We start from the raw sequence: 26,759 nt of genomic DNA, 5'->3' as shown, positions 1-26,759 counted from the left end.
ATGAGCTTTCTAAATGTAACTTCCTAACTACTTCATTTCCACCAACAAGCACCCAATATCTCTCAGAGTACATGCACTTAAAATTAATTAACCAAATTTGAACAAGGTATTTTTGGGTGAATCTCTGGGGTCTGTTGTATTGTTTTAGCCAGTTTGATGTGTTACCTTAAATTGATGAAGAAGGTATGAGAGTAAGTTCCCTCCTGTAGCATATCCTACAGATGGTGCTCTGCAGAGGGACAGGGAACAAGGAGCATCTGGCAGACTGCAATGCCTTGGATCACCACAATCATATTAGAGTGGCTGAATGCTGAAGGCTCCCAAGAATGATACAAGAATAAAAGATCAGAGCAGACCTTTTTTGTGTCAAATGTGTGGAACCCATCTCTAGTTATCCTTTAAACATGGCTCAGGAACAACGTACCCCTCAGAAGAGTTATCAAGCAGTCTACTGTAACATCAAGTACTCTCACCTTCCGATTCATGTTTTGAATTTGCCTCCCTCCACCCTTGTGACACTTGCAGGTAATCCAGCCTACTAATGGGGTCTGAAAGCAGCTACTCAGTTGTTGCCCTCTCCAGAATTTGTTTCTCATCCTGCCTCTTTCTGGGACCAAACTTCTTCACACTTTCAGATGCCAAAGCTCAACTCAGCACTTTCTCTTCAGGATAGCTTTCTTGAGTAGAAATACAGGAAAACCCAGGACCAATCACTGATCAAGGACTGTCTAGTGAAGGCCTCATAATTCAGTATCAAGAGCTGAACAACTGAGATCCTGTTTGGTTATTATTATTGCCTTCATGTTTTTTTTTTTATTATTTCATACCAAGCATCAGGCACAGACTTAAGCACTGATCATTATTAAAGTTATATGCTGAGTTCAGGCATTAGCCCCATCACTTCCAAAGCTATACCTGAATATTTCTCATCTCTTTGTTGTCTAATAACCCTTCATGGCTGACACATACCAGACCATTTTGTGATTGGTCTAAGCTCAGGAACCTTAGTCAGTCATGTCCTCGCATACCTCATCCATCTGCTGTAAGCAATTAATCACATAAAACCTGTATTCCTTCTGGATATTGCGAATCATCATCATCTTATCTGTCAGCCATACGGCCACTAGACTGCTGTTGACAAAGTTAATCTTTCTTTCTGCTTTTCAAGTCTGTACAGCTGACATTTATTTAAGCTGGTGTTCTCTGTATTGTGACACTTCTAGCTTGCTGTCCCAGGTCTTATGATCATGGACAATTCATTAATTTAACCTGCACAGCAAAATCATTAAACTCTACCCCAGAAGATTAATTACTTTCTTACCCCTCAAACTAGATTAATTTCCCATTTTTAAAAGAACTTCTAGGTTTCAGCAAAAACAAAATTTTTGGGTTTGAATTGTTCATCTCAAAGTAATATCCAGGATGGAGGTGTAACCAAGAGGACTGTTCAGTAACAATTTTAATGTTAATTCAAGACAGACTATGTAGAAAGCAGACATGAAATTAAAGATTTGAAGGAGCAAATCTATGAGATTGCTACTTCAAAATAAATATAAGCTTATAGTACGAACAACTACAAGTAAAAACTTCCCTTGTTAGCCACGTCCATGGCAGGGGGGCTGGAACTAGATGATCTCTAGGGTGCCTTGCGAACCCAGCCCACTTGTGAGTCTGATTCTACCCAAGCCACACATTCCTGCAAACTCCTTGTATCAGCACAAGGGTATGTGTGGTCATGTAACAAGCCCGATGAAGGAAGAGGTCCCAGGAAGGATGAAGATTAACCTAGAAAAAAAAAGCATCAGCTTAAAGTGACATGAAACCACAGACTCCAAGTAGGATTTGCACTGTTTGTAACGAGGCTATTCACGTGTGGAACTGAGTAACCTCCAACAACGCACTGTGCTGGAATCCTGACAAGCCCACGTGTTTCCACACAGCATGCAACTACATTAGAGGTAATATTTCCACAGCTTATTCAACACAATTAGGGCTCAGTGATGAGTCCTGCTAAGACATTTGTTAAAATACTGTTGGAACATTGGTTCCTGAATTTCATGCAACTGGATGGAGAAGAAAAAAAGCAGCACTTTCTAATGCATTTAAAGAGTTTGTGCATTAAAAAGGGGATTAAACGTGAAGCAAGCCTCCTTTATGCTTTTCACAGATCAACAGGCAGCTGTGTACATCTTAAGCTGATTGTGTTCTCAAAGTGATCTTGTATGTTAAGACAGAACAGTATATTCCCTATCAGAAATCTAGAAAGGGCTCATACAAACTTTCTGATGGACTTTATTAATAGAGAAATTAAACCACAGCACCTAGATCTCCTTCTTTGAAAGGATGCAGTAGTCAACATTAGAATTAAAATAATTTTATTTCAATGTACATGAACAGAAATAAAATATAATTTTTTAAACTTAAAGAGATATATTGCTGGGCTGGCCCAATCACAAGTGTTCTCTACCACAAGGCAGCAAGACTGGCTACACCCACTTCACTGCTTTTTGGACCAACTGGATTCAAAGTACCACCTCAAAAGGGTCCTTCAGCACAAAGCAAACATTTTTTTTTTTAAATGAAAAGAAAACTCATCAACTATTCACCTAGCCAGAAATTTTACATTGTGTCCAAGGAAGATCTCTCTTAAAAATTCTGTCCATTACTGAAGAACAGCACACAGTATGCAGCACTATATCTAAACTTAACAATCAAGGTTTCTCCCAAATACTTTTCTCTATTCTACTCTCTTGTACAAAGCATCTGCTATAAAATCCACACATTCACAACCACAGAATGATACAAAACCGTGAACAAGGCTGTTTTCAATATGCTTGCTGCTATTACCTGCTGTATCAGCTCTGACATGCAGCATTCATAGATGGTAAAAGGGCATTTCTCTTGGCCATCTATTTCAGAATTCACAGAAGTTATGAGTGTTTTTACAACTTATAGTGCAATGCAGTTAATTTATTCAATGGCATGATATGGCACCATAAGATAAGCAATTATTTGTTAAAATGCACAATTTCTTTACTAATAATTTTGTGGTGCTTTACTGACAATGTAAGCAATAATAAATTTTAAAAGACAACTGGAAGAGGAACTGATGGAGAACAATTTTTTTAAGAAGTGTCTGTTACCTCCTTTAATAAAGAAAAACAGAAAAAAACCCCCATCAGATTTTATGAAAACAATAGGAAGTAGTTCCTCACACAGCCCAGTTAAACTATGGCCTCCTTGTCACATGATGTGGATGCCTGGATACTATAAGGATTTAAAGAGATTTTTTTCTCCATTATTTTAAGCAGCAAATGCTCCCAGATAGGGCATTCCCCAAGCTACAGATTGCTTAAAGTAGGTTGTGGGGAAGCATTGCTATCCGGTCACCCTGTCTCCATTCTTCCTTGTGCATCTCGTTTCAGCCACTGAGACCGGATCCTGGGCCAGAGGGACCTTCGGTCTGACTTCATACAGCTGTTTCTAAGTTATTTCAAAACATTTCATAAACTTATACTTAAGACAAAGGGCTTAAGTTCATCATTTGCCATGTTGCTTAGTTAAAAGGACTAGGATTTTCTAATTACAAATGACTTCTAAAAGAGGAAAAAAAAATACTTAAGCTTTTCTCTGCTATGACTCAGTTGTATAAAACTGTATAGAAAAATGAGAATTATGTGCAGATGTAATGAAAAGCAGTAAGCTTTATAAAAAACATTCTTAGAAATGTACCACGCATAAACAAAAGATGATTTACAAATATATTTAGTGGCTCTTCTAGTCATCATCAGAATCTGAATCATATATCTTTCCTCTGATGGTCTTCTTGTCCACCTTTGTAAAGCTTGTTCCATATTTCTTTTGACTTTGAAAAGGTGGGTCCATCAAGTTTCCACTACAGAAAAAGGGTAAGACAAGTTGATTAAAGCCATATTCATACAGACAGTAAGCATCATCTCTAATGACCTGTTTCTCCAGAAAAACACATTCTAAGAGAACACAATGCCTATTTGCTACAGCCACCCTAAGCAGCACTGTGGTGTTGCTAGCATAGCACATCCTGGTCAAAATGGCCTAGATAACTGGAGTTAAGACAGCAGTGTGAAAGTAAACAGCACTGTGAGTGGAGCTGTAGAGAAAAACTGTCTGAAAAGGCTTTTCCTGGATACTGATCATGCTAAAGACAACCATTTGTCAGATGAAACCGTAACCAGGGAATTACAGAGAGACTTTTCAAAACTGGTGAGGAGCTACCAGTACAAAAGAAGCTAAAATGTTGCTCATGGGGACTTTGTAGCCAGAACTGGGGTTTGCCAGAAGTGCTATCTCTGCCTAGGCCAGACAGAGCATTTTCCCTACAGAGCTGCACATCTACAGGACTATGGCACTCTCAAACCTCAGAGTGCCCCCATGATGCTGCAGGGGCTCTCTCACCAGCATGTGTGTCCATGGGAATGGACCCGTGTTCCCTGTTAGGAATAGCAGGTTTTCACATGAAGCTGGAGCACCTGCTTCTCTTCCAGCAGGGCTGCGAAAGAAGGGGAATCCCCTCTGGCTGCTCAATAAAGGGTGTGCCCTGCTTTTGTTCACACGACCTGTGAGGGGTTTGCATCCAAGTGTCAGCACATCCAATCACTCAGTGAGTGAGTAATTACAACAATTACAACATTCTGGAATTAGCTGTAAAGGTGTATTTAGAAAATTGTAGTTCTTTACAAAATGTTAATGCTATTTTGCTGATATTAATCCTCAATATACAGTTCACTGATCACAGTTTCATTACATACATCAACATACCACTTGAATACTGATTTTGGGCAAATAATCTGACCTGAAGAGTTTTTCCCTTAAAATAAAGAATACCCTTTTACCATCTGCTATCCCACATGTTGAAGGAAAAGAACTATTTCTAAGCTCTGAAGAGGCCTATTTTCAGGAACTCCAGAGAGACTATTTTCAGAGCAGTGTGCAAATGTGGCTCTCATTGCAAAGCCAGGGTCTGCCAAAATGAAGGAAGAACAAAATTCCCCCACTCCATACACAGTACTAGGAGAGTCAAGTAGAAGTAAAATTTTGCTATAAGCCAATGCATCAATGTTTAGCAAATTCAGCGGTGCTTGATACAACTCCAGTGAAGGATTTTTCCCATAAAAGGCTGTTGCTGTCTAGAATATGCATTCAAGCTGTCTCTGCATATTTGCTTTTTTACTAAACTGGAAAAAATTAGTTGTTTTAAAATTATAAATTTCAGTCATTTCATCTAAAGTTCAACTGTTACTAAGCCAAATTGAGTACTAGTTTCTTTAGCTTTAAGATACAATATTTGCCAAAGTTTTAGCTCATTAGACATTTAAATAAATTCAGATAATGAAATTTAAAATTACAAAAGCACTAAAGACATTCAAAACAATATAGCAAAATTAACCTAAAAAGAGAGATGACGTTTGAGCCACATTGGAAAGGAAAGCAGAATTTTGGTAAATAATTCTTCTGTAAAGCTAGCCCTATTGTGGTGGCAGATATGGTCTACTGCCTTCTGTTCTGTACTCTTTAGCAAGGTATTTATAATGATTATATTTTACTGTTACTTAATTTATTTACACTTATTCACTTATTACACTTACACTTTATTAATTACACTTATTCAAATTATTTTCCATTTTCAGCACTGTTGAAGAATAAAGTATATTAATGTATGTAATACTGACTCTGATGCAGTTTAAGGAAGACTTGCTGAGTTTTCTCTGAAGTGGATTAAAAATGCTCAGACTTCACTGCATTGCAACTGTGACATGAAGCATCTATAGATGCTATAGAGTTACATTAGATGCACGATTCTGAAGCCATTTCAGAGCATCACTGCGACTCTATACACCTTGTGACAAGAACTGGGTTTATTTTTATTACTCTACAAAAACAACAACTCAATGCTCATTACAATGTCTCAATACTTTGCCAGAGAGATTCTCTTCTTTCCCTTGATGAAGCACACAGATTAATTAACTAGATTAAACTCTTATATGTCTTTTATAGTGTACAACACATTGAAGTTACAACCTTTCAGATTCTCCCATCTGCAAGCTCATTCTCTTTGTATTTTATCTGAAAACAATCACAAAACACTTAATTACCTGTAATTAATTACGTCTGCACAGCCTAATCTCCATTCTAAGGTTTCTGTAGTGAAGTCATCAGTATTACCAAGGTCAGTAAAGCCCACAATGTAGTCTTGTGTTTTTCCATCTTTTATTAGTGCTAGAGTGGGAATTACTTTGATGCGCAGTCTCTCGCACAAGAAAGGAGATTTTTCAGCATTTAATTTCAAGAATTTTGTCTCAATGTGCTTTTTTGCCAATACAGTCAAATGTTTGTCCATTATTTGGCACCTGTGGAAAAATTAACCCGAAATATATAGTGTTAAAATGAATAAGCTGAAGAATATGCGTTTGAGAGAAAGTTTAAAAGGAGCAATAAAGAGCTAATTCTCTCATGTTAATACTTACATGTGACCTTTGTAATTGAGAATTTAGTTTCAAGATAAACTATGTTTCAGAGGGAGCTGGATTTAATGACAAATAGTGGAACAGCCTGGAGCACCTCTGCTGTACAATTATACCATCCCTTTCTCTAATTTCTTCCTAATTACTTTCCATACACCTGGAAGCCTTGCTCTCATTTCTTGAGGCCTGCACTTACTGATGACATTTCTTTCTCTTGTTCCAGCTCTAGCATCACTGCCTCTCAACTGGAAAAATTTCTCTACAGAAGATTTCTTCAGAGAAGTACTCTCAATGGGTTACAGTGTTTTGGATTTTTGCAGTCACTACCTTCACAGCTGAGATACAGCAACTCAGGGTAAGTGGGGAAAAAAAAAAAGCAATTTGCATAGACTGCTTTGCACAGTAGTGCTAAAGGCAAAAATACTCTGCTTCTCTATTGGCATGAAATAGGAGTGAGCATACAGTTACTGTTTCTCAGCTATGGGACAGTGATGTGAACTGCTCAAAATACTTGTCTGATCACAGAGATTTGTGACTTGTCACCTGCAATCTCAGCTTTCTGGGTTGTCTTTAAGTGGTTTGGCAAGAACTGCATGAACTCTGTGATGTGACTGTCCTTAAACTCAAGAGGAGAGCTGAACAGATCAAAAAGCTGGACTGACAAAGATGAAAGCAGCTTGATACAGTGGTTGGTAAACCAAACACAAGAGCTTCAACCTGTTTGTCAGCATGACACACGTTAAAAAACACTTTCTCAAAGTTCCTTCTTTCCTGTCTGAGCCTACAGACCTCACTGATTCAGGAAACAAGAACCCAAACCTACCCTAAGCTACTACTATATTTGCAGTGACAGCCTTTCACTCTTGAGTAAAAGCTAGCCAAAAAGAACTGCTTTAAACACTTGGGAAATGTAGGACACAGATACCTCACTGCAAAATCCCCACTGACCTCTTTCAATTTCTCACATGGAGGCTGCTTCTATAAGCTAGGGAGAACATAACATCTTCGGGGGGGAAAAAAACCAAAAAGAACCAAAACCAGGACAACTGGCTGGCTCCTCCTTCAATAAACTACCCTACTTTGTAGCTGTGTTGTGACAGAACACATTGATTGAGAGAGACACAGTGATGAACAGCTTACAACCCGGAACTTCTGAAATTCTCCCAAGGAAGTGGGACATCTTAGTTTGCGTTCCTATTCTGAGTCAGCACATATTCTCAGATCTAGGTGTCTCATACTCTAAAAACAGAATCACAAAAGCACAGGCACAAAGGGAAAGCAGCTGCAACTGATCCTTCCATTCCAAAGTAAAAGGTTAAATTCTCAAGATGCCTAGACAAGATTTTGGTTATATTTTTTTTTCTGTTAAAGAGAATAACTCTTTCTAGAATAATAGATGGAATAGAGCTGTCTTTTTGAAATGCTGCTCTTGTATGGTCTACATTTACAGACCTGGCTGTCTCAAACTAAATCAATAATGAAACACAGCAGCCTCTCAAATACTGCCAAAGAGGTTATACATCTATGTTCTAATCAACTATCCATATAGAAGAGTATTAATTGTTGTCAAATCATGTTCAGATCAACTGTAGTGAAAAAATACATTTTAAAAAAGCAAATGTCTTGAAAAGTGACTGAGATTTATAATGAAACAACATGAATCCTTCTAAAAATGCCTGTTCATGAGTGGGATTTAAAAGAAAAAAAAAAACACATCTGTTTTTGTAGACATCTTTAAACAAAAGGTTTCTTCAGCACAGCTTATTTACTATACCTGAACGTTGTATCTCTATAGAAATGGCAAACCACATTTTTACTTTCTTTGACTTCCTGGAAAAAGTCTCTCTCGCTTGGGATTTCTCTGTATTCTCCATGTCCTTTTGAAAGCCACTCCTTTTGGAAAACATAAAAGCAAATAATTAGTACGGAGGTTGTTAGTCTATCTATTGTGCAAACTCTACAGCTTTTAGAAAATGGAAAAGGGGACCTGCAGTGAAAACTCACTTCATGCAGTAGTGGAGAAACAAATTACTTCTTCCCCTTTCGTTTTATTTTGAAAATACACAGATAAGGCCACTTAGCTTATTTGGAAATACAAATCTTATACAGAGCTACACAAAATTCTGCAATGCAGCCTCTCAGTTAAGACAAGACTAGTTCAAAGAATTCAACAAAAACTCTTAGCATTTGAAAATGTTTTTGTACACTCAAAAAACTCATCTTAAACTTAGTCAAATACATTTATTTTAATTTTTTACTCTATGAAAAAAATCAGTGAGAAAAAAAGCCTACTAACACAAGTGCAATAGATGATGTTTACCTATCAAATATACACTGATGGGATCTTAACATGAACCAGGTTCACAAAAAATCGTTCAGAAAACACATGTGCACCATTAGTCATAACATCAATGGAGAAATAAAATGCCAAAGCTAAAATTTAGAGGTAACTTCAAAAACTGTCTGATTAAGTGTGCAAATACAGTTTCCAAAAAGCTAATCCTCCACATTTTTGACAAACACACTTAAGAAAAAAATCCTCCTTCTTAAGAAAAAAACAGCCTCCACACTATTAAAAGTTAATTGCAGTGTATTTAAACAGACTAATCCAAATTATTAGAAGTAGTGCAGTATGACAAAATTTGACAAAAAATATTCTGAATGGGGGAAAAAAATATAGATAAATCACTGTTCTTAATCTTACAGTTTTGTCTTACGAAGGTGAAAGAAAAAACAAAAGGTTTCCAAGCAAACCAAAGATATCCTGTAAGCTAAATTAAGATAGAACAAAGAATCTCCTGAATACTGTATACATTAAAAATTCATGGAAGTATGAGCATATGAAGAAGTCATCATGCTGCAAATCAAGAACTCACTTATCCCTCAACAGTGATTATGCATTAATTTCCCTCTCCACAAATTTATTCCAAAATAGTGTGACAGCAAACTCCTTTTACTGAGCAGTATCCTACTTCACATTTGCATTTGAAAGTGTGTGAGAACAGTGACTTAAGACCAAATGACATGAAAATCTTTTTGCATGAGATCTATCACATATTCACATCCAAGGACATGTGAATAAAGTTATGACTTCTGAAAAAGGAAAACACTAGAATCAAATATAAATTCAACTTCTGAAGACAAGCAAATAGTGTGCCACTTTCTCCACTTCCGTGTTTACAGAGCCAAAGCTACTGGTGCTGCCTGTCCCCCAGCATCCCAGCCATGCCATGACATTTTCAATTTCCAAGTCTGGCATCAGCTTTTAAGGACTTCATCACAGCCAGGCATCTCCTTTCAGCCAAGTCACTTTCCCTACACCACAATCAATTTCTAGTAACAATCCAGAAACTTCAGAAGAAAGACACTTCAAAAGGAGCCTAAAGCCTTATGGCTAGGTTGCCCAAAAGACTTGTGTTTCCAAATAGCAATGTTCAGTGAACAAGGACACACTCAAATCTCTGTATGAGACTTGTTATCCTACCCTTATTGTAACAATCACAGAGGTGCTTCTCTCCTCCTGTTAAAACACAAAGCACGCACACATGGACAGACACTTACTTGCCTGGATAATTTTAAATTAATAAGCATAGAAAGGAGAGAAAGAGGGAAAAATCCACAAAACCAACCAGACAACCCCAGAACAGTTCACATATACAATTTCCCAAGGGTTTTCAAAAAGTCTGTTACTAGTCTCTACATATGAAGAGTCTGTACTACAGAAATTACTTGTTTCTGCTGCTGGCTCTTTTTTAGTGCCTCAAGCCTCCTCTGTTTAAGGCGTTCCAATTCATCTTCATCCATTTGGTCCAGCTTCTGTATTTCAGCATCCAGATGTTCTTCCACAACCTTGGTGGTCTGAAGTATTTCATTCTCCAGAACTTTTTGAAGGATATCAACAGAGGTATCAGCAGCCATCTTTAGCTGGAAAGTGGTCTCTTCAGAGCTGTGGAAACAGTGATACAAGGAGTTAACATTTACACAAACACTTAATTAAAACTCTGATCTCTCTTTGCTTACAGTTCACACTACAGAAAAACAAAGTGCTCTGCTATTTGAAGACAGGAGTAGTTAGCAGGTAGTTCTTTGCTGCAACCCACTTTGGAAAATACTTTCATGGTGAATATAGATGGTAAAGATACAAGTCAAGTCCTATTACTTCAGCCCCAAAGGCAGCTACTGAAAGCACACAGGAACCTAAAACTGCTTGTTAATATAAAGAAGAAAAATTCACCAGTTCCAAAAGGATGCTCATCTTGAGCCAGATGTACCTACTTTAACAAATATTCTGAAACAAAAAGATTCAGCTGGAAAGCTTCAAGCTGCTGGGAGGATGTATGTCTCAGAATAAGTCTAAGCAAGACTCAGTATGTAAGTTTGTGGCAGCAGTTTAAATGCAATTACTTCAAGTCCCTCAGACACATTAACATATTTAAATCTGAATTAACACTCCTCAGCTACAAGAAAGACAAGGTGCTCAACTGCAAATACTCTAGGCCAATACGCTGTTTTAATTAGTTCCAGGAAATTGTTATTGCAAACAGCACCCTATGGCAGCCAGCAAGAGGATTTAAAAGCCACTACCTAATTGCTGTGTGAAGAAATACAGACAAAATAATTTTCTGTAAAGTTCTCCCTGCCCAAACACATAGAAAGACACAAAACACTAAAGAGAGTGCATGAAGAGTTGTGACAACACAATCGACTGCTCCCCCCAATAAACTTACACTGCAGAAAATTTTCAGTGCAGTGACTGAGAGTTTTGAAACAGTGACAATGCACAGTCACCCTACTCAGACTCTCAACCTTCTGACCACGGATCTGACGTACTGAATTTGGGTTCCAGGGTACTCTCTTGGCCGTATTTCAAAGCAGGCGAACTGCCAGCGGCACTGGCTCTGTCAACACCTTGCATACGCAGGCAAGAGAAACATTTTAAGTGACGACGGGAAAAGTACCCAGATGACGGCTGCAGTCGATGCGTACCGCAGCACCAGCAGTGCCCAGCCCGCTGCCACACGTGTCACCGCCACACTCCCTCTTCCCAAAGCTGCTAACCACAGTCTGTTTGCCCTCCCCCTTCCTTGAGTTTCCAGAGGGAACATGAACCTTGCCGGCGAGGATCAGAGACCACCAGGTCCCCCAGGCCACAGAGAGACCCTGCTCAGCTGGGGCAAGGGGAGGCTCGTCCTCCGAACAAACAGGAAAACAGGACCAACCCCCGCCAGTCCCAACTGCAATCCGAGCTGCCCAGCAGTCTCCCGGCTCCCAAGTCGCCAAACCCCGCGGGCCAAGAAGCTTTTTCTACACAGCCGGGAGCCTCGGCACCACCGGCGGGGACGCGTTCGGCCGAGAAGGGGCGCCGGGGTCCCGGACGAGGGAGGCGGTACACGGGGGAAACACTGCGCAGGCGCCGCGCGCCTCCCTCCGCGGAGTCGCTACACACAACGCCACAGACAACCCACCCACCCGGCTCAAGACGGGCTTTCCAGGGGCGCCGCACCGCCCGCCCTTGTCCCGGCGCGGGGCTGCTGGTGGCGCCGCCCGCGGCCGCAGCCGCAACCCCAACCCCGAGCCGGCCCCGGCACCCGCCGCTCACCCTCCGCTTCCTCACGCGCCGGCCGCGCCCCTCCGCCGCTATCGCGAGAGTCAGCGCGGGGCGGACCGCGCGCGCGTGGAACGCCCCCCAGGCGCGATGATTGGCCGGGAAAGCGGGCGCGCGTCCCCGCGGGAGGCCGCGCGCGCACCCGCGGAACTACCCCCGGCGCGCTGACTGGCTGCGGGCCCGCGGGCGCGCGCGCCCCGTGCCGGGTGCGTGCGTGCGTGCGTGCGTCCGTGCGTGCGTGCGTGTGTAGGCCGCACCTGCGGGAGGGAGCCGCGGACTAGGAGCCCGCCTCAGGCGGCCGCCCCACCCACTTCGCCGTCGCAGCTCCGCCCCGAGCCGTCCCCGCCTCCGCCAGCACCCGCCTGCTGGAGCGCCGCGGTTTCCTATCGCGCCGTGCCTGCGAGGGGCGGGGCTCGGCCGAGAGGAGCGGGGCAGAACACGCCCTCTGCTTCCAGGTCTGTTTCCCGTCTCGTAGGCGGCTCTGGCGGCTGCGGAGGGGATAGTGGCAGCCCCCGCCGCCTCCGCTGCTCTTTGGGAGATTCCTGCTCGGGGCTGGGCGTGAGGCCGAGGCCGGCCCCGGCGGGGGTGTGGCGGTCGGGAGCGGCGGGGCCGGGTCCCGGAGCGATGGCGTGAGGTAAGTCACGCTTCGGGAGCCGTGCAGCTCCGGCGGGCTCGCCGAGAACCGGGCTGTGATGCAGCAGCTGCGGCTCGCTGTCTCTTTGCTTCTTCCTCTTAAGTGCGGTGGAAGATCCGCTGATATAAGTAATGGGATATTAAAGCATGTTGTTGTTTTTTGTTTATTTTTAAAGCAAGCAAAAGGAACAAACAAACAAACAAAAAAAGTAAAAACCAAACAAAATCCAACACACGTGTTCTGCTTTCTTATTTCTTGGAAATCTGGCTTCCCGGTATCGAAGTGCTCTCGCGGAGAAGGCGTGGTGGGAAGATAAACTCGGTCTTATCTGCAGTCAGCTGGGCTTGGGTGGGAAAGACTGATAAGGAGCTACAGCTGTATAAAGGCAGAGGGAAGTAAGAAGTCAGCGTGCTAGGGAGCGAAACCGTATGGAGGTGGTGATCCTGAGGCTGAAAGGTGTAGAGAACAGTGGGCCTTGTGATGACAACAACGGAACACGTGCAGCTCCTTTTAAACCTATTAAATAAATACATAAAATGATGTCTGTGCCGCTTGTGAACATTGTGATTTCTGCTCCATCTTGGTTTGTTCCGGAGGAAGGTGGCCACAAGAAGGTGAGGTCGCACCTGGGAGTCCCTCCGCTCCGGTGCTTGCTGCCTTGCTTTACTGTCTCTCTGAACCTCGACCACCTCCTCCTGCCCCGCAGCAGCAGGACGCGGGCTTTCCTGTGAGAGAGGGCAGCTCCGTCCGTGCTCGCTGGGCTCCTTGGAGGGCAGGGGGAGTGAAAGCTTTGTGCACTGAGAAAATCCGGGAAAGTCAAAGAATTGCCGTACTTTGAATGTCTCCCGTTCCTGAAGCTCCATTAGGTCATTGCCGTAGACCCAGTGCTGCCTCCTAGGCGCCCCGGTTAGGAAAAGGCCAGTCACCCCAGGGTGGTACGGTTCTGGTTACACTTCGCCTACATGGTAGCCGGGGAGGTGCTGGGGATGGAGTAGCGGAGCCCCGTGAAGGGCTCGGGGCGGTGTCCTGTGCACGTCCCGCAGCAAAATTACTTCCTGGTCACTGTACTGCTGCCCTGCTCCTTAAAAACTTCCCCCTTAGCCTCTCCATTCCCCCACTTTAGCTTAGCTGTCCCATTTGTCTCCAGGTAAAACCTTTTCAAACGCGTTTATTTTGACTACTAGTCAGGTTTCATGGAGAAACGGGCCACAGTCGTGCCGGGAAGTCCTGCGGCCCCTGGGAAGAAAGGAGGGCAGGAGGGAAATATTTAGACATTTTTCGGGGCTGCCTGAAGACGTGGAGGGAAACGACAAGATTCGGGGCGTCACTTATACATTTTCCGGGGGCTGTCCGAGATGCAAACGGAGGCGAACAAAGCCGGTTTCACGGAGCCGCTCGGTCTCTGGAGCGCCCGAACGCATGGGGGGCCGCGCCCGTTCCCCCGCCGACCGGCAGGGGGCGCTCGCAAGCGGAGGCCCGCGGCGGGGGCGGGGCCGGGACCGGGACCGGGGGCGGGGCGGGCGCGTGCGCGGCGCGCGGCGGTGCCATATGCGCGGGGCGGCGCGCGGGGCGGCGCGCGGTCAGCGCTGAGGGGTTGCGCGCCGGTGCCGCCGCCATGGGCAAGAAACAGAAGAACCGGAGCGAGGAGAGGTGAGGGATACGGGGAAACCCCCTCCCACTTACCCGTCCCGCCGCAGAGACCCCCGGGCCGGGACGCCCGCGGCGGCGTGACACGGCCCACACGGCGCTGAGTCAGGCGCCGGGCCCGGCCGGGGCTCGCGGCCTCATCGCAGGCGGGGCGCGCCAGGCCCGGCTCGGCCCGGCCGTGCGTGTGTTTGTCCGTGAAGGGACAGGCCGCTCGATTTCCAGCTGAAAAATAGCTGCTTAGTGCACTTGAGGTGATTCAAGTGTGGGTTTCTTAATTATTTTTTATCTCTTACTGGGAGTTGGTGCTATAGATCGTGCTGTGACAGTGATATCTACATGTTTCATCTTCTTGCTTAATAAATGCAAATGGTGGATGTTTTAGTGATTGGAGGATAAGAGAGTGGCCTCTGTCGTTATGTTCATATCGTCGTGGACAATACCCATCTGTGAACTTTTTTGTGTGGAAGAGTTTCCTATAAAGGCAGCTGTATTAACCATATGGAATGCTGACCGAATGACATTGTGTATATATACACTAGCAGGAGGGAATGTATTTTTACTTGTCACTAGAAAGTAACAATACAAAGAAACAATCAGTTTAAAGAGTGTTTTTAGTTTTTAATAGTGACGGGTACTTAAATGAAAACTGATGTCTTGAAATGTGAATGAACTAGAAACTACAACCTTTTTTCCTTGAGCCATTAAGTGTTTCTCCTCTGGAAGTTTTCCCCATGACAGCTGTGTCACAAAATACTATTTCACTTCTAAGAACTTCTTATTGCTTAGGCATGTACTGATCCTTACTTAAGGCTGTTACTTTTTGTTTCAGATTAGGGTATAAACTGTTTTGGTTTTGCCGATCCTTTCTGACTAATGAGTATTTTCTCAGTGAGGTATTTTCCTCATCTGGCTGTTTTTCCTGATGCCTTTTGCCATGCCATGTGTGTTACTTTTTAGTGTCATTATCAACTTGTTTCACGGGCTGTATTTCACAGGAATATCTTGGGAGCAGCTCTGGTGAGGAGGTGAGTTGAGTGTGAAGAGGGAAGGGTGGGATATCTGTGCTCTAAAGGAAAGAAGACCTAGTGTTCATCTTGGTACGCAGTGTGGTAGATCCCAGATGCGTGAAAGAGCCTTCAGGTATAAAAACTCTGGTTCTTGGGGCTGTTTCAGGGTTAGCTGCTGGTGTGCAGGGAGCACTTTGAGAGTCTTGGTGCCTGCTGGATACTTCATTCCCTCGGTGTATCTCAGCACATATTTTTGTAAATTACTGAGCACAGGCCTCTCTCGTGTGCTACACACAAAATGTCGTTTGTGTCTAAAAATGGAAGCATACCTTAAAGGAAAGGTCAAAAATTTCTTGTTAGAATAGTTAAAATCTTGAGAGCCTAATTATTATTACATCAGATCTTAATGTTGCAAAAAAGAAGGAATAATAGTGCAGTTACAGTAATTATGCTCCCTGTTGCCAAGTCCTAAGGTCAGTTTCATCCTGGTGGTGGTGGTGAGCTGCTGCAGAGAGCTGTCAGCATCAGGTGTCCTTCACTGGGTGCGTGTGATTGCTCATGGTTATGGTTTCATCTTCCTCGCTCTAGGATCCACTTGAGATCATTTTATATGCTTGTTAATGTGACTTTGCTCTTCACTGATTATTCCATGAAGCTACCTCCATTGGTACCTCCACAGTACATCCAAATAAGAGAAAGGCACTGTGTATTGAATACTATTTCTTTCTTGTTTATTACCCCTAAAACAAATTTTCTTCAGGTCTGCATTTCTTTTAGCCAGCATCTCTCAAGTTGTGGGGTGTCCTGTGCCAAGTCTGTAGAGGCCATCTCTGTTTATCATCTATGCCTGTGCCCTGCTGTGTTCTGTCTCTTCCTTTCTCAAGGCCAGTGCTCCCATACCAGGCCTGTATTTCTCTACACTACATTATTGTTGTGGACTTGTAAATATCTCATTCTGTGCAGTGACTATTTGTCACTGATTCTGTTTGAAACTATGGTTGCAGCGTGCCCAGATAAACAAAAGTAGAACCAATTAGGCATAGGCACCTGGTTAATTAGAGAAATTGCTGTCACAGCTAAATCAAGGAACAGTTGCAGGCAGGTCAGAAGTTCAGCCAAAGTAAGCTTTGATAGGCTTTAGTCCTGAGGTCTTGGAAATGTGGTACCAAGCTTAGGAATTGCTCCTAGCAGTGACAGTACTGTCACAGGGCTAGCAGTTGTATGGGAGGGAGAGGGATGATGTGGAAGAAAAATACAGACAGGCGTGTTTGAGAAAAGAGGACAAGATGGTTACACTGGTGGTGTTTTATAGCAGGGGGTTTGAGGGATGGAAGTGAGGATGGACCTGGAAGACCAGTGATGTTTTGGAACAGGTGTTACCTGCAGAGGTAACTTTCATTTACTGGTGGTCTTGGTTTTAGGTGACATCCTTGTGGATGTCAAGTTCCCCTGAGAGAGAGGATGCACTGCATGTTTACATCTGTGCAATTCGGAGTTTTAAAATCCTCCATCAGTCTCCCCTTCATTTCTGATAAAGTGAGAGAGGAATGGCACTGTGTAATCAAAGGCTTCCAGATGGATTTGTTTGCTGCATCTTCATTTCTGTGCCATATAGTTCTCTGCTATTTATTCCCTCCTTTTCCTCTCTTTTCCCAACCGTTATGTTACAGGTACGGTTTCTTACATCCTTTTTGGCTGCAGCTCCCAAAGCATGTGGCAGCTCATGGGCACAACTTGTAGTGCAGAGGAAGCATGTGGGAAGGATGCAGGTGGTTATGTTTATGCTGTGAATATTTGTTTGAGAATTGATGTGGTGACAGGAAGGAGATTCTCTGCTCAACACACTAAGACAAATTATGTAAGGTACAAGCAATCTTTACTCTTTCTCCCCTCATCTCCATAGCTTTGACTTCTGCAGTGGAGTTTCCTCCTCCCCTGTTTCCACTGAGTACAGTAGCGGTTATATCAATGGGTTTTGATAAGTGTGCTGGGAAATGAGGCTCAGGATGAATTTTGTCCCTATGTAGTTATACCCTGTTTCTATAACAAGACTGTGATTAAGATGATAGCTATGATGAGCAAGAAAAGAATGAAAATGCAAGACTGTAGCCTGTTATGAATACATATTGCTACTTGAACACTACAAATCTGTGCATACTATACCAGCACCTCTGTTTTGCCCTTCTGGAACTGTTAGTAACTTTTGCTGCTTGATTGCTGTGCATCTGCCAATGAAGAACATATTTATCTAGAATGGTCAGATATATGGTCACTTTGTAGTGTGTTAGGTGCTCTGTAAAGGTGGAGAGTGTCTTGGGTCAAAATAGCTCCTAAGCTGTAGGAAGTTGTTTTAATTGTTTCCTCTTTAGAATTTTTGTGTTTGTGCTGATCACTGATTTTCAAATGAAATTTTATAGCATATATTTCAATAAAAAGATGAGATATCCAAGTTTTCAAGCTTTCCTAATTGAAGAGCATGTGCTCTGATGTATAGTCTAGCTCCTTTTGGGAGGAGTGTTATCCTTTGGTTCTTTGATATGGTTGTAACGGCAGAAGGTACATCAAGGTTCTATCCTTGGTTCTGTCTATCCTACTGTCTTTGGAATTTAGTTAGGAAATTTTTTTTAATGTGTGTGAAGAAAGGCTGTTTTAAACTATAGGACTCTGCTTTGAATCTGAGCCTCAAATTGCTGCTGTAGGCTTCCTAGTGAGTGTGCTTTGTATTCTATGTTACAGATTATTGCTTGCATAGAACATGGCTCTTTGAAAGTGTTAGCTTTTCATGTGTTTTTCTCTTCTCCCAGCTTTAAGTCACCTTCTTTTTCTCTTAATAGTTTTCCTTAGTTTCCAGTAGGTAGTATTTAGCTGTGTTTATTCTTCTGCCCTTTAATAATGTGACCTGTTGCCTAGGCATTCCACTCTGATCATTCATGTTTATTGCTTTAGAAATTACAGGTGCTGCAGCCAAGAGTGAACACTGATGCTAAAATAAGACAGACAGTGCTCTTACTGATGCTGTGTATTGCTTTCTGTCCAGTATTGTCTACTAGTCAGTCTCTTTGGTTCCTTTTCTATTAGTGTGTTAAGTAAAATCTCAGGGCTGTGTAGGAAAGTTCTGTGAAGGTTAGAATGTAGTTTGGAAACATTCTGTACACCAGAGTATCATTGTAACTTATCTGCTTCTCAAAAATATTTCCACAAGGAAATCTTTCTGCAACTCCATCAAGGAGAACAGCTGATAAACCCTTGAAATCCTTGTTTTTCCAATCTCATCTGGAAGATGGAAGATTTTGTACTGAAAGATGGAGTAATATAATGCAAAATAAATTCATCATTACAGAAATTTGTTGTCCTGTTCCATGCAAATTTATATTTCTATTCCCCTCCAAGCCTATAGTTTTTAATACAGGCATTTCATATTTACAAGAAAACCATATATACTTGTTGGATTTTATTTTAAAGCAAAACATCATTGTAAAAAGTCTATAAGGATCATGAAATATTTGTGGTTAAGGGCAGCATAAACCAAAAAACACTGTATTACACTAGGGATATTGTAAGAAGCAGCTTTTCTTGTGGAAATCTTTATTCTTTTCATTATGTTCATGATGGCATCTAAATCTCATGTATAACTACTATTTATGAAAAGTATGAAAATAGTACATTGGAAGCCATCAGGAATTGCAGAATTAGTTGTTTCAGTTCTCTGAAGACTTCTGAAAGCCTGAAATATGTTTCTTTAAATATATGCTGTAAGATGGAGTGTTGGTTTTAATTACAGCTAATGTAGGAGGACATCGTTTGCTCTTTGGGATTATAGGCAATGTAAAGTGTAGTTCTGAAGTTGTTTTAAGTGGTGTTTTTGTGATGTATTTTGATTTTATATGGTGAGGATATGGAAGTTGTGAAACACTGAACTTGGTGGTAGTTTCTGTTGTCTTTGCACTTTTCTTAAACAAAAAAAAAACCCAAAAGAACTTGTTCAGGGAAGACTGGAAGCTTAGTTTCTTACTTAGTGTTTAATTTCCATGCTTTTAGTCATCATTATATATTTTGAGATATAAACACAAACTGAACATTGAAGAGCTGCTTTATTCCAGAGAGACTTGTTGCCAGCTGCTAGCCACAACTTAAGCTTTTTATCTTGAAGTTTTGCTATACCTTTGTTTAAATGGAAATTTTAGGTTGTGTGGTTGTGGTGTGTGCATTTTTTTTTTTCCCCTTTGGTGATTTTTTTTTCTTCCTTTTTGGTTGAATTTTTGTTGTTGTTGTTTTTTTTTGTTTTTTTAATCTGAGTTTTATAAAGCAGACTTCTTATTTTTCTAGAATCTGTGTGGGTTAAAGGTGTAGTCCTCTTTTTTTCAGGTTTTGCTTAGCTGATAGCAATGCCACTCTTTTTCCCCAGCCAAACTTGTAAGACAGGGCATGACTCTTTAAATTAATAATGGAATCCTTGTTTTGGGAGCTTGAATGAAAAGCAATTATCCTTTTAGTCAGATTTTACTTCCTTGCTCTCTCATGTAATTAGGTAGCTTCACCAGCTTCCTTCATCTATGAAAAATCACAAGGTGTAGTTTCATGTAAAACTCGGTTCAGTTGAGCTACTGGACACTTCAAACCCTGTGGTGTTACTCTTGCTGTCCCCAGTTGCACCTGCTTCTGTTGCAGTGCATTCGGTGCTTATGGGCCCACAGTTCAAATCAGGTGTGTGTTTTCATCGGCTGCCCAAAAAGGGTTTTCTGCATGGACTTGTGGCCGCAGGATTGCCTGAGCCTGATGAGAGGGGAAGTGTAGCTGGGAATGGGCAAAGAAGTCAGTTTTTCCCTCCGCTGCACCCTAGTGGAAAAGGCAAGAGGAGGGTGCCCTATTTCTAGGGCTGTGGTTTTATTTTTCTTCTTTATGCACTCTCAGCAGCAATGGGTTGCAGCTGGTGCTCATGTGGACACTCCTTAATTTTCTGGGCTGAGAAAGGAGCACAGTTCATTTTTTCCTGAATTTCAAACTGTCTCAGTCATATGTAAATTAAATATTTTCAGTGGAGGAAAGGACAAAACCAAAAAAAAAAGAAGCTTGTGGTGTTGATGTACGTTGATAGGCCAAAATGAGAAAAAGGCCAGGGCTTTGTTTTCCTGTTTTGAATAGTCTTGCTGAGCCAGCAGATGTCTGCATTTTTCATTTCATAACCCACTTAAAGAACAAGTTGGTGATGCAGGGTTTTGAACAACTAAATGATTACTTCCATAGTGGCTTATGTTTTGACAGTTTAGACCAGTTGCTGTAGAAGAACTTCAAGTGGCATTCTGTCTTTAAAACAATATCAATACTACAGATGAAAACAACTACAAGTATGTCATTTAGCATTGGTAACTTTCTGGTTTTGGATAACCTTGTGTTTATAAATGCATCTTATTAAAGAGCATACAGCTCACATATGTGGAGGATGGATAAGGTGCTCTAGGGAAACAATGATAAAAGTCGGTTTAGAGCTATTAGTTTTACTTGGTCTGAAACTACTGCAAAACCAAACACATGGAAAGAGATGGTTCAGCTTCTCTTCAGTCTTTTTGAAGGTCAAGGAATTCTTTTTCTTAAGCAAACAAAATTACTTAATGACAGTGATGTTCCTTTGAAGGCAGTTAGAAGAGCTGGTGTCATGTAACTGATGAAATACCTCCAAGGTTGCCTCAGCAAAAATGAACTTCTGATTATGCAGGAATGTGGGCAGTGAGTTTACAACAGTGATGCAACTTTCTTGCTGTGTCAACTTGCTGACTCTTCTGCCTCTTTCACAGGAAGGTTTAGTTTCTTTGTTTCAGCCTGTTTTTAACTGTACAATGTTTTCTTACATTTCAACTTCACCTTAACAGAGGCAGCTGAAAACCTAAGTAGAAGATTTTTAGTGTGATTTGAATTAGCATGTTAACTGTAAGATGAAGGCAAGCACAAGTAAGCCTGTTTGTGTCGCTCAGTGCAGTAGATCAAAAAGTGCTTGTAATTTGTTAGTCTATGGGTACACTTTAGATTTGGTTTCAGCAGGAAAGTGTTATCGACTTTGTTTGCAAAGCTGGAAGTTGGATTTCCAGTAGTTTGGGGCTTGTCTCATTTCAAGCTGAATTCTTTCATTTAATTTCAGCAGTTACATTTACTTACTTTCAATAGAGTCAAATTGACATGAGTGAGGGCAACTCAGCTCCTTTGTATAATCCTGTTGCTTCACTCTTTCAGTTCATGAATGGATTAGTAGCTTTTTTGCCCTTTATCTTGCTGCTGCCTAGTCAGGATGCCATCTCTGTCACGTGTAGCTGCACGGTGCCTGTTTATAATGAAGTTTTTCCTCTGTGTTTGGGGAGAAGTATTGTAGGTACTGTAATAAGTGTACTGGAAGTCACAACTGCGTGTGGTCTTAAGAACTGTTTGCTGGTGGTCTCGCTAATATAACGAGCTTGTCTCTTATTAGAGAGTCTGTGAAATGCTCTTGGTCAGTTGGCTTTCCTTCACTAGAACTGGCATGGAAAGCTGGAGGATCTTGTTTGGCAAGGAAGGGCAATTATGCATTTTAGCTGCAGAAGTTCACTGCGCAAAGATAAATGATAAAAGCTTATTAACTCTTATTTCAGTAGCTGTAGTTCTGTCTTCCTGCATTTGGCTTTGTTTTCCTGGGCAGTGCTGAGGAAGTCTTTCAAATTTCCATGCCTAGATTTGTCTGTTCCAGAGATTGTATTGCAGACAGTATCTGTCCTTAGTATGACAGGTTCATACTATGAAAATCCCTTAATGATGAATATATTAACTCTGTCAGTACTTAAAGTAAGTTTTTAACCTTCCATGGAAGAGAGAAGTGATAAATAGTTAAAGTGTACTTGTAATTGTTCTGACGTATTTTATTAGGGAGCATTGATATTTTTTGTTATTTGAGAATTTTAAGTTTAAATCTTGAATGGAGCATTACAGCTTCTGTTCCAGTGAGTGGTGCACTGATGAACACCTAATATTATAGACTAAAATAAATGGTGGAACTTCAGAATTTAAAAATAAATCTTGCTAATTGTGAACAAGTATTAGAAACAGTAAACTTCACTGTGTGAGGGGTTTTTGTAAGCAAAAATGGGAAAGCATGTCTGTAAAAGACTAGAGTAAACCCTAGAATATGAAAACTAAGATTAATGTGAATTTCAGTGTCTGTAAATCAGAGTTTGTGTTAGGGTCAGCTCTGGTATCCAGATGGCTTCCACAGAGAATTTCTAGGTTCTGGCTGTTGCAGGCCATTGCATCAGAAAAAGAACTTGATTCAAAACTGTGCTTGTTTCTCATGTTAAGAAAAAAAAAACATCCCCCCAAATAAAATAAGCCAAACACCTTAAGGTGTTTTTAGTGTTTTTTGGCAGATACAATGTATTAGTTGAGGGGTTGGTTTGTTTGCTTTTAAACTGTGTTTCTAGTCTTCAATACTGTTTCCTTGCTGTAGCAGCAAGAGAAACACGGCAGAGGTTTTTTTCCTACAGACTCTGCATCTATCAGTCACAAGATTTTTTTTTTTTTCCCTTTTCTGACTCAATAGCTTGCAACTGTGTGGGATCTTATAAATAGCAGAGCTACTGGATGTCTTTGTACATCTGACTGAGCAGCGGTAGGTGACAGCTCTTTTATTTCCTAGCTGTTTTAATTTTCACACTGAAAGACATTTCATACTTTCTCTTATAGGCAGGATTTGGAATTGTAGCTTTTATTTGTTGTTGTGCATTCTTGTTTAAAATGCAACATGAGCAACTTAGGTTGTGTTTTGGGTATCAATTTCTGTTACTGGCCTGATTTGATGCTTTGTTTCTTCTGTTGCCCATGTCTGTCTTAAAAATCTCCAAACACTTACTTGGGCTTACTTGGGATGGTCTGGATATATTTGATCCTGGTTTAGTACAGAATGTTGTGTTAGCACAGCATTTAACTTGTGACCCTATGAATATTCAGGAATCTATCTTCAGGTGGCTTCTCCCATGTAATACAGAGGTTTTCATTAGTCTGTGCAGACAACTTGTACTAAAACCCTTTTGGGAAACAGTTGAGTTCTTAATGTAATTTTTAGGGCATTAAGGTAAATATTTTTTAATATAAAGTATGTAAATGTTTCTCTGTGTTATTTTAAAAATGCATTACTGTAATCCTGCGTAAATGGCAAGAGGCAGTGAAATTGTGTAGAGAAAATGTTGAGCACTTTTTCTTTTTGATGTAATTCTAAAAAAAAAAATACTTTGAGATATGAAATGTAGTGATCTCTTGTACGTGTTACTGATTACTGCACTCTCCTTTAATGAATCTCACATGTCTTTTACCACTGTAGAGTTTTGCCCTATCTTAGGCACAGACCTCTGTGGAAAAATATCTGTAGCCATTTTTTTTGAAAACCGCTTGTTTAGGTTTGAGTGAAGTAAACACACCTAATTCCTGCTGTAATTTAATGCATTGAAACACTGCTTTAGCAATATCAAAACTCGTTTTATATCTGTCAGCAAAAACAGAGGCTGGAATCAAAGTATGTGAATAACAGAGGTGGCTTAGGCTTCACCTGTGAAACAAAGACAAAGGAAAATCAGGGAAATAACTCTTCTGCAATGCAGTAGCACTTTGTTTTCCAGACCTCCTTTAGCCTTTTGTGTTGGGGAAATGTGAGGGTTTTTTTTAGTGCAAAGCGTTATGAGCTTGAATGATCTAAGGTAGTGAGGCTGTGAAATCTGTTTATAAAGTCTTCATACAAAAGCAGTTTGAGGTTAAAATTGAAAACCACGGGAGCATTCTGGTTCTTTCAGGTTCCTGTATCAGGCCCTCTTAGGGTTGGACCCTAGTAAAGGCTGAATGGAGACCTTTGGAGATCTTGGAGAAGGAGGTTCCTGAAAGAATGTTTGGATTTCTGAAATATGTGTAGGGAGACTATTTAAAAACCTTTACAATAAAGAGTTCCATGGTGTATCTAATAATGCCGATGGATGCTAACTATGAAGCAGGGAGCACAGTGCCTGTGGAATAGCAAGCCACATAACTTTCTCAGTCTCGCCTGAGAAAGTGGCCTGGGAAATCCTGAAGAAGAATTAAAACAATCCTCGGAGATAGAAAACAGCCTTCCAGGTGCTGTTTGTCAGTTTCTTGTTTTCTTGCAAGTGAAGGTCGAGGGGTGTTGTACCCCACTGACCAATGATGATGATGTGTTAGTTTATTAACCAATAAGAGTTTTACTTTTCTGTTCTTTCACGTATCAGTCTATAAAAGAAGATCTGAGGTAATAAACCTTAGGAGGAAGAACTCTCCTGTTCAACTCACAAAAGAGTCTGTGTTGTTCTTCTTGCTGTTCCCAATAGAGCTACAAATGCACATAGGAAATGTGATACATGTTATATAGTTAAGTGTAGTGGGTTCCATATAAAAAGGAGTAAGACCTTCCCAGGAGTGGGAGGAGCACCTTCTTAATTTTTTCAACTCTCTTCTGAAATCCTAGTCGAATATTATTAGTTTTAAAATGTAAGGAAATTCAAGATCAGTATGGGAATAAACTTGTAGTAATGGAAGCTAGTTTGAATTCCTTGACTTTCCAATGATAATTTTGCTTGTCAATTCTTATATAGCAGTATATATAATTGTGTGCAGCCTTATTTTCACTTCTTCATTGAGGCTCAAATATTTGAAGCTTGCTCTGTCACTTCCTAGTAAGTGGAAGTGTAGTGGAAAGTATAGAGGTTATTTTGAGTGGTTTTTTTGGGTGTTGTTTTTTGTCAGAAACCATTGACTATTTTTTCAGAAACTAAACAATGAAAGCCAAGTTCGAAAAGACTTTTGTACTGGTGCCGCTATTGTGACAGTTGGGCAATCTTTATTATTATTATTCATAAAGTGTTCTTGCTGGTGGGTGTTAAAGCTTAATGTCTATTAAATAGTTTTTTTCAGTGTTGGAGATTTATTTTTTTTTTCCCCTAAAGGAGTTTTCTTCCTCAAAGTTCAGTTGAAGTGAGTTGATCTAACACCAAATAAAATCTTACCTTCTTAAAACCTGTACCCTGGAAAACATAAGGTACCAGAGCCATCTTCTTTACTTGTAGCAAAAATCCCGTGTGTTTTATGTTTGGACATAGCTTTCTGCTAAACTGCATTGTGAGAAGTGAGCTTTGATAATATTCATGTAAAATATGAGCTGCTTAAAGGCCTGGTGCTTTAGTACCTGAAAAACCACATGGTTAAGATCCTCTAGTAAGGGGAGCAGTACAGCCTTGGAAGAAGTAGTAGTTGAGCATGTATTTTGGTATTTTCAAGCTACTTCAAGCTTGGATATGACTCAGTCTCCTCCATTAACTCCTAGAGGAAAATGAGGAAAGCAAATGTGCTTAATAAACCTGATATTCAGTCATTAATGCAAAAACAAGATTGAAGGCCTATGTGTAGGCCTGGATAATGTAGTTAGCTTGGCATTAGAGCTTTAATTCTAGGTATACAAGTGAGTGGCATTTTTACTTCAGCTTGTTACCCCTGATAGAGCCAGTTAAACTGCTTATAAAAATGACACTTTAATTGCTGAAACATCAAATCATCTTAAAGTGAGAATGGCCAAAATGTGTATTTTCTCTTGAGGGAGATAAGGATTACTTTAGAGATATTACATTAACTATTTGAGAGATACATTTCTTTTGACAAACATATAACAAATCAAGTCAGCGCATGAGGGAGTGTTACTAGGTATATTTTAGGTGTATTTTTTCGTCTCTTAACTAAAAGTATCTCTGGAAATACAGGTACTGTACTGTGAGGTACTTTGTTGTGGTGCTTTTTATTTGGTTTGTTCAGTCTACCCAGAAGAAAATATAAGATCTTAAAAATGCAAATCATCAGTCTTGGCCTTTAAATAAATGACATACTTCATTGCTTAGTTGTGCTGTTGTCACATGTTGACAGTTTTTGGTGACTTCATGTTTGGTGACTTGCAATATGTCTGATAAAATGTTTGTTAGTGTTAGCATTCACTTGGAGAAGAATCCAGCCCTTTCCTTTTTGCAGAGAACTGCAACTTAGACTTAGTGAATTTTAGAATCTGTAGCTGTATAATTAAATACATAGTTTTCTTTATTAAGATTGAACTTATGGATTTATAAATTGGCACAACTGAAGTTTTGGTAGTTTAGAATTTGGTTATATCTTGGAAGTCCTAAATCTGGAAGAAATTGGTTTCCCTTATTTTCTGGATATAGTTTTGGGTATTTGGTGAGTCAGCCTTTGGCTGATTTATCCTGAGTGGGTGCTAATAAAAGAGGCAGTGAAATTGTAAAACAGCAGCTTTCTGCCCATTTATCTAAGAGGCAGTTAAGTGAAATACTAACAACTTGTTGATTAAA

At 40.9% G+C, this 26,759-nt stretch overlaps 2 protein-coding genes across 6 annotated transcripts in view; one reads left to right on the top strand and one right to left on the bottom strand.

The window, feature by feature from the left end:
* Positions 1-1,685: 1,685 nt before the first annotated feature.
* On the bottom strand, positions 1,686-12,238 carry TXNDC9 (thioredoxin domain containing 9). 4 transcript variants are annotated; one of them, XM_088051321.1, is made up of 6 exons: positions 11,970-12,106; positions 10,230-10,446; positions 8,275-8,393; positions 6,132-6,386; positions 3,758-3,895; positions 1,686-1,785 (listed from the first exon to the last, which is right to left on the bottom strand). In XM_088051321.1, the coding sequence occupies exons 2-5, from the start codon at positions 10,416-10,418 to the stop codon at positions 3,778-3,780; spliced, it is 681 nt and encodes a 226-aa protein (XP_087907447.1). In that variant the 5' UTR covers positions 10,419-10,446; positions 11,970-12,106; the 3' UTR covers positions 1,686-1,785; positions 3,758-3,777. The 4 variants fall into 4 exon arrangements, with proteins under 4 accessions (XP_087907447.1, XP_005516588.1, XP_014104350.1 ...); XM_005516531.3 differs by lacking the exon at positions 1,686-1,785 and having other exon boundaries at positions 2,582-3,895; positions 12,100-12,238; XM_014248875.2 differs by lacking the exon at positions 1,686-1,785 and having other exon boundaries at positions 2,582-3,895.
* Positions 12,239-14,274: 2,036 nt separating this feature from the next.
* EIF5B (eukaryotic translation initiation factor 5B) overlaps positions 14,275-26,759 on the top strand; it is a 35,830-nt gene continuing 23,345 nt past the window's right edge. For both annotated transcript variants that reach the window (XM_014250688.2, XM_014250677.2), the window contains exon 1: positions 14,275-14,389. In XM_014250688.2, the coding sequence (XP_014106163.1) occupies positions 14,355-14,389 (35 nt within the window). In that variant the 5' untranslated portion in view covers positions 14,275-14,354. The remainder of the gene's footprint in view (positions 14,390-26,759) is intronic.

Source organism: Pseudopodoces humilis, chromosome 2 (genome assembly GCF_049639895.1).
Source record: "Pseudopodoces humilis isolate 2021_Gansu_Grassland_sample_001 chromosome 2, ASM4963989v1, whole genome shotgun sequence".
Classification (NCBI taxonomy): domain Eukaryota; kingdom Metazoa; phylum Chordata; class Aves; order Passeriformes; family Paridae; genus Pseudopodoces; species Pseudopodoces humilis.
This window is presented reverse-complemented; position numbering and strand designations above follow the sequence as displayed.

Coding starts and splice junctions, on each gene's coding strand:
- TXNDC9 (XM_005516531.3), bottom strand. CDS start 10,418: ATGGCTGCTGATACCTCTGTTGATATCCTTCAAAAAGTTCTGGAGAAT. Junction 6,387..8,274: donor TATAGAGATACAACGTTCAG/GTATAGTAAATA, acceptor ATTTTTCCACAG/GTGCCAAATAATGGACAAAC. Junction 3,896..6,131: donor GCAGACGTAATTAATTACAG/GTAATTAAGTGT, acceptor CTTTTTCTGTAG/TGGAAACTTGATGGACCCAC.